Source organism: Protomyctophum parallelum (genome assembly GCF_964188405.1).
Source record: "Protomyctophum parallelum genome assembly, chromosome: 19".
In the NCBI taxonomy this organism is placed as follows: Eukaryota; Metazoa; Chordata; class Actinopteri; order Myctophiformes; family Myctophidae; genus Protomyctophum; species Protomyctophum parallelum.
The window spans coordinates 22,081,899-22,094,467 of record NC_139717.1 but is presented as its reverse complement, the minus strand read 5'-3'; the positions used below and the strand labels follow the sequence as shown (position 1 = coordinate 22,094,467).

The 12,569-nt window shown below is 43.2% G+C and overlaps 1 protein-coding gene across 1 annotated transcript; it reads left to right on the top strand.

Moving 5' to 3' along the window:
* Window positions 1-6,785: 6,785 nt before the first annotated feature.
* Window positions 6,786-11,889, top strand: LOC310876857 (low choriolytic enzyme-like; the record flags this gene model as incomplete). The annotated part of the gene is made up of 8 exons (XM_083790509.1): window positions 6,786-6,854; window positions 7,155-7,176; window positions 7,589-7,648; window positions 8,332-8,478; window positions 9,143-9,263; window positions 10,229-10,407; window positions 11,091-11,172; window positions 11,628-11,889. The coding sequence occupies 8 exons, from the start codon at window positions 6,786-6,788 to the stop codon at window positions 11,887-11,889; spliced, it is 942 nt and encodes a 313-aa protein (XP_083646635.1).
* Window positions 11,890-12,569: the final 680 nt, after the last annotated feature.

Here is a 12,569-nt window from a genome sequence, read left to right as displayed (position 1 = left end):
ACAGCTGGTATGGGCCTGAACTTTTATTTAATTGATTCATCATCATCATCATCATCATCATCATCATCAGCACCATAACCTTTATTTCAACTTGGAGTTGGAGTACAGTTGAGGGGCATGCCCTCATTTTCAATGTAGCAGAGATTTGAATTATTATATATTTTTAGTGGCGCTAGCCCCTCCTATATTCAGCTATTGTATAGATTTTTGTCCTAACACAAACATTAAATAACATTGACAATGAATGGAGCTATTTTTGCTCTACAGAAATTCCCATCGACAATGGTATGGATGATGCACGATGACAAGAGCTAGCGCCCCTCACTTCACACGGGTGTGATTTATTTTTAATGAATGTGCTGTGGTATCTGGTAGACACCAAACACTCTAGTTCTACTATACGAAATACTGTACAGAGACGTAACCAAGAACTGGAGAGCAGAAGAGAATCGTGACACTGCACGACAGCAGCAGATGAAAGTTTCCTGGTGTTTATTCCAGAGTGCACAGAGTGCACAGCAGCAACGCACACAGGCTCACACAGGAGCCAGCTGGCCACAGGTAGTGTGACCAGCTCGACTGACCAAGTTACATTGAAATTCGACTGATTATCAAGAGTTACAATACACATTGTTCCAGACTGGCCTGTGTCCACCCCCCTAGAAGATATAATTGGGATCACTGTAGCCCTTTGATCGATCCACTGTGCTTAGCATGTAAATGTCCTTTGCGTGTCACCCAGGAGTATAAACAAACCATCGACACCCCAGGTGTCCCGGCTGAGAACTTGAAGTGAGACAAGCTCTCAGATCGACACCTCCAGATGACAGCATGCAAGATGAGCACACATTACTTATGAAATATTGTATAGAATTTGGTTCCCAGATATCACAGTGCTGCTGTGCTTTCTGTGTGTGTGCTGTGCAATTAGATATAGTGTACATTATAGGCATGCAAACTTTGGCCATTTTTGGAGACTGGGTATTAGGTGCAGTTCTTAAGCCTCCCCACACAGGGGCGATGTTTCACACTTGTTCACGAACACACATATCACAGACAGTGCAAACTCCTCAATAACCTTTTAGTTAGCCTGGAAAACAGGTTAATCTGTAACAAATGTATGGATTAGGGTGTCGCCAAATTATTTTGGGGGGTCCCCAAATTATTAAAATAAATAAGAAAAAATTGCAACTGAATGGCTGAAAAATGTAAATGAAGAGTTCACATAGTACACATAGTGCATGCATAAACTTTCCTTAATGATTATATCTGGTTTCAGTATTCATTTATGATATATTTTCTCTATTATTAAGGTTATTTTTGCAGTCAGTTTGTATTGGGGATGGGGAGTGCAGGGGGCGGGGCGGGGGTCACGAGACGTGGCCAAAGCTACATACGGGCCCCCGGGCCAAAAATGTTGAGAACCCCTGGATTAGGGCATAACAGCCAGAGGCACACTGCAGCGAGACCATTCCACTTTCACTATTTGTTTCTCCTTTTTAGCCCTGTTGTGTATAAAGATTTGAATTGTCAGCTCTGTTGTCTGACATTTGTTTTGGAAACATTTTGATTTATAACATCAGAACTGGGCGAAATACATTTGAATTGTGAAAGGATTATGAATGTAGCTAACCTTAGAGAAATACTTATGAAGGTATGTCGGGGTGTCCTTGCTTTGTATCCTGTAGACCATACACAGCTTTTATCAATGAAACACTTTCGTCTACCCTGGGCCATTTGAGGCTATCAAAATGAGCAGGGAGAAGATGTGTTCTGGGATGGAGTTTTAGGATAACCCTAATTATTTTATTTTGTGAGGTTTGGAGCTCATTTTTCAAAGCTTTACTTTATTTGTTTATTTGGACAGGAAAATGCATATTAATGGACATCACATGGACGTAAATACACCGGATATAGCACAGTTGCTAATTTTCATCCGCAGTCCTCACAGGAAACACAAAACGGAAAAACAGACAGTCAAACAGTGGAATACATTTAAATTACATTACATAGGGAACACAGCATGAAAAATAAATACACCTAAAATAATCATAAATGGTTGGAGCTTTGGTTTTCAAGCAACCATTTTTTCAGATTGTATTTAAAAGAGGGAAATGTAGCACGACCCTTATACGCAGAAGAAGGCCATTCCATGCTACACAACCCTGTACTGAAAGGACATTTTGGCCGAATGTTGTTTGCCGGTGCGGCACTTCGCAGTCTCCTCGAGTTGTTGCTCTGGTACTGATTCCCCTATCGGGCTTTCGTTTAATGAATTCACTTAGGGGGGGCGGGCACAGACCATGTAGGGTCTTGTATATGACCCTGACCTGTTTGAAAATGTTAAAGTTATCAAAGCAAAAAAAAATAAGCCTCCGGAGGATGTTACAATGATGATATGAGTGGGGCTTCCTGTCAAACACCTTGAGCGCATTCTTGTAGAGGTGTTCTATGGGTTTGAGAGTAGTCACACCTGTGCAAGACCAGTTTGTGAAACAGTATTCACTGTGTGATAGGATCATACAGTGAAGATACGATCTGGCCGCTCCAACTGTCAGGAATGGTCTAAAACCAGCTCAGTGGCCTTGTGGTTAGAGTGTCCGCCCTGAGACTGGGAGGTCGGGGTTCGATCCCCGGCCGGGTCATACCAAAGACTCTAAATAATGGGACCCAGTGCCTCCCTGCTTGACACTCAGCATCAAGGGTTGGATTGGGGGTGAGAAGTGAGGACGCTGGCGTCGACTGCTCGCCGCTTCACCTCCCAATGTATGAATGAATGAACCATTGTAAGCGCTTTGAGTAGGCACATAGTGCATAGAAAAGCGCCATAAAAATGCAATTCATTATTCATTTGGAGAGAGGGCGAAATCTCAGAACGACGTTCGACCTAGGTTGCGACTGAATCATTTTAAGTCGGGGCTTTTTTTTTTTACGTCGCAGCGTGTTTTGAATTATACGTCGCAGCGTTAAGAATCCGTCGTGGCGTGAGGACTCGTCGCGGCACTCGTCGGGGCTATATCTACCCGTTTGCGACTTAATAGGTTGCCTTTGGTATTTGGTGGTATTGAAAGGCATGCCTTTCCGCGCGCATCGTGCCCGGCGATCGGCCCACGTGCCCGGGCCCGGAACCACCGTGTGCGCCTCGCCGGCCCGGTTCCGTGGAGCTCTCCGCCGTCTCCAGGCGAGCCTGCGTTCCCGAGGTCTCACCTTATTTTGCGCACCGAAAAGAGCAGATCTACCCCCGCACGTGTGTGTGTGTGTGTGTGTGTGTGTGTGTGTGTGTGTTTGTGTGTGTGTGTGTGTGTGTGTGTGTGTGTGTGTGTGTGTGTGTGTGTGTGTTAGAGACCTGCAAGCCCATCGGGTACCGACGGGGAAAACGGGCCGGGCCCAGGCCGACTTTGTCACTGCCCAACGCGCCGTTATATTCATTTTCCGATGTGAATTTCACCCAGACTGGACTTGCTTCAGCAGCGCGGCAGCATGCTCCATAGTGACGTGACAATAACCCCTCCACAGTGTCCGCACACACACAAGCCACAAGGCAAGCACACTAAAATCTGGTCAAAACTATAAAGACTTTGAAACAACGTGTTTTACATTCTATCTCTCTCGCTCCGCGCCTAAACTCTCGTCCTCTCTCTCTCCTAATTATTGTGCAGTGCAGCTGTACACACACACACACACACACACACACACACACACACACACACACACACACCGAGTACTAAGTAAGTAGCCTATAGGCTATACTCTCTAAAAACATGAAATACTGCGGGAGCATTATTACCACACTAAACAAAGTTGGATTTGTACATTGCAGAAACTGCAGATACATAACGTAAGTGTTCTTATTATTGTCCGTCTACTCTGGGTTTTATAATGCAGCGTGAGTCCGCGATAGCCGATCTGCAAGCTCACAACGCGTTGCGCTGATTGACAGTGCACGTGCAGCAGCTACTGTATAAAATTATATTTAAGTAGGCTACTTTTTAGTGTGACGTCTGTGTGTTATTGACTTCTTGTTCCTTAATGTGGGTTTATCAGAGCGATATAGTGCAGCTGTAAGTCAGTAGCTGCTGCTGCTGCGTCCGTGCACCAATAGAGCGACCGCGGCGGCGGCACGCATGCTTGAAATATTAAATAAAAATATGTCGGGCTTCCGGGCCGGGCCCGGGCCATTTCTGGACTGTACCAACGGGCTTAGGGCCGGACGGGCCTTAACTCCACGGGCCCCGGGCCGGGCACGGGCCTATATGTGTGTGTGTGTGTGTGTGTGTGTTAAATGTGGTCATTTAAACAGGTAGCATTTATCTGTCCATTTTGACACCAAAAAGGACAAGACTCTAAAATTGGACTACTTTTGATCAACATACTGTAACATCAATCTGGAGGGCTGAAGAGGCAATTGTAGACGTTTAGTTTGAATTCTAACCAGACTGTTTCATTATGCTTTAAATGCCAGAGTAGATTCATTGTGGGGAGAAAACAGACAGATTTTACTCAGTGAATTGCTTTTCCACCAGTATTGATTTTTGACAGTCAGTTTGATTTAGTTTAGTCGTCATAGTAATTTGAATACAATTCTGTTAAGTCATCTGAAATGATTTAGGCAACCTTTTGTGTAGTTTTAGTCGACCAAATATAAGATTTTTTTTAATGTATTTTGGCGGGCTGTGATGCCATTGAAATGGCAATTTTCACTTGCTTGTAGACCTGCTAATTTCAGAGTGCAACACCCGAGCACAACCAAACTTCTACTGGATCTCCTCCAGCACTAGCCCCTCCCGTCTAGCTTTTTATCTGTTGACGATTGTCAATATATTTAGTCTCAGTTTTAGTCATCATAGCTTTTTTGTCATCTGTGAGACAAAAGGTAGCCAGAGACCATTTTTGGTTATAATTTTACTCGACAAAATCAACACCGTTTTCCACATCATATTAATCAGAGAAAATAACCCCCACCCTAGTTCCCTCTCAATATGGTGCATCTCTAAGGCGTGACCCTGGATCAGTGGAGGCTGTGTGATATCTGATGCTAAAGCCTGTGGTCACTTTAATCCCCTCACAATGAGATTATCCCTATGTTGGAATAGCGGGCAGTGACCTCCCATCAGATGTGTGTCTAAGGTGCGCGCGCGCACACACACACACACACACACACACACACACACACACACACACACACACACACACACACACACACACACACACACACACACACCCTCACACACACACACACACACACACACACACACACACACACACACACACACACACACACACACACACACACACACACACAGGCAGAAAAAGAGTGTTGATTCCCCTGTCCTACCTCTAATAAGTGGTGGATAGTAGCCTACTACTAAGTGCATTTACTATCACCATAATCTCGGAGGCAAATATTGAATGTTTTACTCCATGACAATAATTTGGCAACTTTACTTTGTAGCTTTTGATTGTTACTGCAAAACATGAGACATGGACTGAGTAGGCCTAGAATCCTTTTTTGCTATTTTATCATCATCATTAGTGAGGACCAATTATATGAACATAGGTTAAAAAGTGGTGAAGATTTGGTTCTCAAAGTGGGGTCCGGGGAACATCAGGGGTCCCTCAGTAGTTCCCCCAGAAAGAATTGTTATCATATTCATATAGCGTCACATCATTTTAACCACTTTAACCATATTTCACACGTATAAACAAACCATGAAAATGTGTTCAACTCAAATCTTTGCTTCTGGAGGTCCCTGAAAATATGTTTGAAGTGGGTCTTCAGCCAAACATATCATTTTGAGCCTCCTTGACTTGCAAAAGTTTGAGAACCATTGTCTACAGGTGATTTTATTGTATAAGTGGTGATATTAGTAGGCCTACTGTAGTATTGCATTTTTTTTCTCACTATTTTAACTATAGGATCATCTGTAAGCCAGTGGAGCATAACCAGTGGAGAAAAACATTCATGCTTTTTATGTATTTGGATGACAATAAAGATCTCTCTCTCTCTCTCTCTCTCTCTCTCTCTCTCTCTCTCTCTCTCTCTCTCTCTGAAGTACTTTTACTTTTGCTACTTCAAGTTAGTGATGGGACGATTATAGCGAGATAAATAATTGTGGGTTTACGATCACGATAATGCATGCATTTATTCCACATGTATAAAATCACGAAGCAAAACACGAACAATGCAGCAGCCAAACAACGCAGTAGCTAAATAATAATACATGCAAAATGATGAATAATACATAAAAAGTACATATTTAAACATCCATGCGGTGACTTCAAAGCACTTCAACTGTAATAAAAAAAACTATTTTCACTTCTTTCTTTTTTCACAGAGCCTCAGTTAATTAATTCTGTCCATGTTTTAAATTCACGGATAATAGTAAAACCATTTAATAGTCATGTCCTTACTTCAAGTATGCCAATACTTCTGGCCACTCGCACACACACACACACACACACACACACACACACACACACACGCACACACACACACGCACACACACACACACACACACACACACACACACACACACACACACACACACACACACACTTGAAACAGAGTGTTTCTGTATAGTGGTGTTGCAACGTTTACTTAAGTAAAACAGCTTCGACTACACTGTGTGTGTCTAAGACAGACCCCCACTGATCCCTCTATAAGCCACACCTTAGTGACCGGTCCAGTATAAAAGGCCCGGTCCTCAGCAGACAATCATCATCAGTCCTCCAGCAGCAGCTCACATCTGGAACATCCTCCCCTGAACCTGACAACCAAGAGAACCATGGAGCTCAAAGCGACCATATTGGCCCTTCTTCTCATGGTGTTCCTGGGACACTCTCACACACACCCGGTAAGAACCTGCCTGATGGCTCAAACTTGCACTATACTATCAACTTTATAGTTTACATTTGTGTGATTATTATAATCAGTTTGTCTGTTATACATTGTTACAGCAGCCAATCTATTACGTCACATCTGCTATTTTCCCTATTTTGGGGAAATGTTTAAGCCTAGAATGTTTTCACCTAAAATGAAATGGCCAAAATGTTGATGCCAGGCTGAAAGTTAGTTCAATTGCACCCCTACTGTCCACGGTAGTGCGGTCCGGTTATATATGAAACATTGACCCTGTCTTTTCTTTCCGTCACAGCACCAGGGTACGAACGGTCCCGGTGAGTGCTCTCGTCTATGCCAGTTCATTTCTGCATTTCTGTCTTCATTGATGACATTACACTATATACGCCAGTGGTTCTCATCCTTTGGGTCAGGATGAGACCATTACTGCATCTATCTATTCTGCATCTATCAAATATCTATCTATTCTGCATCTATCAAATATCTATCTATCTATCTATCTATCTATCTATCTATCTATCTATCTATCTATCTATCTATCTATCTATCTATCTATCTATCTATCTATCTATCTATCTATCTATCTATCTAGACCATTACTGCATCAAAAGTAACCAACAAACTATACTATGAGAGTTAAACTAAATGTAATGCTTCAAGTCATTTTTTTTGGGGGGGGGTCTCCTGTTCAAATATGATTATTTATTGTATTTGTCTTCTACTGTACAGAGGAGCTGCTGGGACTCGACGACACAGACTTCACAGACATCATCTTGACCATGAACAACGGTTAGTAGTCTCTACAGTAGTCTTCCTGTAGATATGCATTAGGGCCATTTGATAGGATTGTTTTATCGAAAGGGGTTGTGAGCTACGTTTACTTTGGTACTTTAAGTCTATTTTGATGCCAATACTTTTGTAATTTGGAATACACGCCTTTTGGCTACTTTCCTCTTCTACTGCACAAGTGCTGACATTATCTGCTTTACCATTGAGCTAATAGAGCCGGCCCTGCTTGCTCAGGGGATAAATTGAATCTTGACCATCAGGTCAAAATTCGTGTCAGATCCTGTGTCTAGTTAGAAGAGCAGGGAGACCAAATGCAAGTTATATTGTATTAACATAGGCTACTACATTTTATTCATAAAAAAGGGCACATAGTCAGGGACGTGCAGATAGACACCAAGTGGTCCGAACGCACCTAGCTGCCTCTTTGCCCTCTGGACAGCAATGTGCCCTTTTGAAAGTTTTTTTTTTTTGTACAGTTTGTTCATTTTACATTTGTTTTGTACAGTGCACAGTATCAATTCTGGAATAAAAGCGTCTAATATATTATTTATTCCCCAAAATCTATACATCTCACGCACTATTAAGCTTTACCCAACGTTTAACTGTAACACATAAAGAAAACCTTGAACAAGATGTCTGGCTGACAATCTCATCTGTCTATGTTGTGTTATCTCTGACTACAGGGTCTAGGGACTTTCTGCTGGAGGGAGACATATTTGTTTCTAGAAAAAGGAATGCCATGAAATGCTCCAGCACAACATTCGACTGTTACTGGCCAAAATCAGCAAACGGCAACGTGGAGGTCCCATTCACCTTCAGCTCCAAATACAGTAAGGTTTCCTACTCGCCTAGAGTCATGGTTTACCATGGTAGATCTCTAAATACAGTAAGGTTTCCTACTCGCCTAGAGTCATGGTTTACCATGGTAGATCTCTAAATACAGTAAGGTTTCCTACTCGCCTAGAGTCATGGTTTACCATGGTAGATCTCTAAATACAGTAAGGTTTCCTACTCGCCTAGAGTCATGGTTTACCATGGTACATCTCTAAATACAGTAAGGTTTCCTACTCGCCTAGAGTCATGGTTTACCATGGTACATCTCTAAATACAGTAAGGTTTCCTACTCGCCTAGAGTAATGGTTTACCATGGTACATCTCTAAATACAGTAAGGTTTCCTACTCGCCTAGAGTCATGGTTTACCATGGTACATCTCTAAATACAGTAAGGTTTCCTACTCGCCTAGAGTCATGGTTTACCATGGTACATCTCTAAATACAGTAAGGTTTCCTACTCGCCTTGATTTTTGGAAACCTTTCGCCTATGATGGCATACTTAAAATAGTGATCAATATTTTAAGCGATTATTTTATAAAATGATCTATTATCAGGGTTTTTTTAACTGATTAGATCCATCAGTTAATTAACCGTTTCTTCACCTATAGTCATTCCACACGTTGTGCTGACACATCTTGCTCTCCTCTATGCTTTCTGCAGACTCGGCCGAGAGGGACCTGATCCTGGGCGCCATGGAGGAGTTCCACTACAGGACGTGCGTCCGCTTCGTCCCCCGTCCCGCCGGGGAGAGGATGTACCTCAGCATCGAACCCAAATTCGGGTGAGGCAAAGGCGCAACACTGCCCGACGGCCGTTCACGACTTTCACACTTGTTAACGCTGAACCCATTCCCATGGAGCATCACTACAGCTATAGACCTGGAACGCATCGGTGTCACTTTTTTAGCCTGTGTCATGCCGTGCTACGAGCTTGTAGATCTGCTATTTATTTATTTTATCGTGAAAACGTGCGCAAATCTTTGAATATATATTCTTTCACAGCACACATTTTCACCTCAAATATTTGCTTCTGGGGGGTCCCTGGAACAAAATCTTTTCCTGCAACCAAATACAGATAATTCTGGGGGTCCTTGACATGAAATAGTTTGTAGCAGCACTGATAAGTTGTTCAGAAAACTGATTTTAGAAGACATTTTGTAGAATCAGGCCCTCTGGTCTTATAGGGTTAAGGGCAGCCCACACCAAGCACTGTAACTGCGTCGTTTAGCACTGTCATCATTATAGCTGTTGGTGCGTGGACTCCACTTGAGTTAGTACGATTATTAAAACTATAGCTTTATAGTTATAGTTACAGTTATAGTGCTTTAGAGTACCAGAGAGTAAAATATTTTATTTACACTAATGCGTTCTCTTACAGTATGCTTATATAAGTTTGTTTGATCCTATACAGTGTGTTGATGCCAGACGAGTGGACACAATGAAATAACTTCCGGAAATGTAATGAAATGACAATCCCGAGAGTCAGGACTGTGTTTGAAAGTTAATTTCCAGCGGCTCTAATCTGAGCGCCCTAACGCAATAAACCCCCGCCAAACTGCACGGCTCCAAACACCATGAATCAAACGCGCAATTATTAGCAAAATGCGATTGGTCTCCAGGCGGCAAAGTAGTCTCTCTCTCTCTCTCTCTCTCTAAAAAGTACTTTCCCCACCACTGGTTATAATACTGATTTCTCTCTCTCTCTCTCTCTCTCTCTCTCTCTCTCTCTCTCTCTCTCTCTCTGCAGGTGCTACTCGTCACTGGGGCGTACGGGGGACGTGCAGGTGGTGTCGCTGCAGAAGTTCGGCTGCGTGCAGCACGGCGTGGTGCAACACGAGCTGCTCCACGCGCTGGGCTTCCAGCACGAGCAGAGCCGCAGCGACCGCGACGAGCACGTCCGCATCAACTACGAGAACATCCAGAAGTGTAAGAGAATTAAGCAATACTAGAGCGGCGCCCGTCGGGCACTGGCCCACTTGGAACGATGCAAGTTGGAAATGCATGCGCCAGGCACCAGGCACTGCCCTCCCTGTGGTGGCGTGGAACGTGTGTGTCGAATTTGACAAACCTTGTGTTTTTCACAATATTTATCTGTGGAACAGAGTCAAACTAATTCCTACAATTCCAAGTCCCTGTCAGGGTGGGGGTCCCCAGTTCAATTATAATTATAATCATTCTTTATGATGTAGGAAGGACATTATCTAAATCCTTCCCTACAGCAGATTAAAAACACGGCAGGCTAGTGCATTAAGTAACACAGCTGCAGTGAATCGAATTGATAATGGCCGTGTTACATTAAGGTGTGCCACTGTGCAAACAAAGTATTGACAACACACACCTACATCCAACACAGCCGTTATTAGCGAGCGGCGGCCATGTCGCTTACACCACACTACAAAGTCAGTCCTGTGAAGCCTAGCCATGTTTTACCTGCTGTACTTTTTACTCTGAACTGAAAAATAACAACAACAATAATACAATAATAATAATACAAAATCAGCCAAGGGTTTCATTGATCTTTAAAATGAAAAAAAAAAGTCCAGGACTAATAAAACGGTATTAAAGTGAATGTTGGTCCACCTTGACACTTGTCTCCTTTGCCTCATCAGATTTCAAGGTCAACTTCAAGAAGCAGGAGACCAACAATCTGGACACTCCATACGACTACAATTCTGTATTGCACTATGGAAGGTAAAGGCAAAGGAACACTTAAGCCACATTAGCCTAGGGTCCGTATTCTGGGCATGTCAGGCAAACATTGGGCCGATCTACTGTACATGCTTTGCATTGTGAGCAATATGTGTCTTTGAAATGTATTACAAATACTTAAAGTACAGACAATCCAAAAAGTACAGTATGCATGTACTTTCGTAACTTTCCACCCAGTGTTGATTTAGAAGAATATTCAGCAACTACTGTAAATCTTTTCCAGCCTCGTTCGCCCAGACTTTTTTTTCCTTTGAAAACAAACATCACCACACTAACTGTACTGCATCTAGGCCACCCCTGACCCCCCCCCCCCCCCCCCCCCCCATGACCCCCCCTCCCCCGTCTCAGCCCCTGCGTCTCTAAATCCACTCCAGCCTTTGTTTTCTTTCTCCTTTTCTTAATGCTTACGTTAATCCTCTTGCTTCCCCTCTCCTTAGGACCGCCTTCTCCAAGAGCGCGCGGCATGAGACCATTACGCCCATCCCCAACGCCAACATCCGGATCGGGCAGAGGAAGGGCATGTCCGACATAGACGTGCTGAGGATCAACAAGCTCTACAAGTGCCCGCCGGTCACCAAAGAGCAGCAGAGGCAAGGCGAGGCGGTGAGGCAGGCCAAGGAGAAGAAGGAACGAGAGGAGGCGGCCAAGCCCAAGGTCAAGAAACAGTACTTCAAGAACAAGTCAACAATGTTTGGTTGATCTACAAGCTTGTGGATCTGCTACTTGTTGATGCTTGTGTGATACTGTAGTAGGCCTATGTTCAAGTTAGAATATGGAGATGAGGTTTATTTGCCACTCACTTTATGCAGGCGCATACCCTTTATATACATTTCAGAGCATTATAACACTGTACACTTAATGGGTGTATTCATCTTGTTTAAATCTGCATTGCATGACACTACACTATATACAGTATACTGTGCATTCACACTGAAGAGAAGCTTCTCTTGGAATACTTGCCAATGCATACATTTTAAAGCCATTAATGTTACGGACGATAAAACATAGTGAGTTAATTTGCCGTTCTAACTGCTGCATCGTGACTGTAATTACATTTAACGCTAAACGTCTCTGCGCAAATACAAGCCAACAATGTGCGCCAGGGTGAGGTAACTTCACACATTCTAATGTAATGTATGCTGTCATGGAAAGTGTCAATTTGTTTCCGTTACTGTGAAGTATGTATAAATAAAAAAGCAAGCAAACAAAATGACACAAGTTGCAATTATTTGACTCTTTGAAGATGAAAGCGCACTGAGCGTGGTGGGCCCTCTTGTCGTTCGTTTATTCAGTGAATGCGTTGTCGTTCAGAAATCATCATTGAGCCAACTAGCCTCCAGCTCTACAACAAAGCATGAGACCCTGGCCTGTTCTTGGAG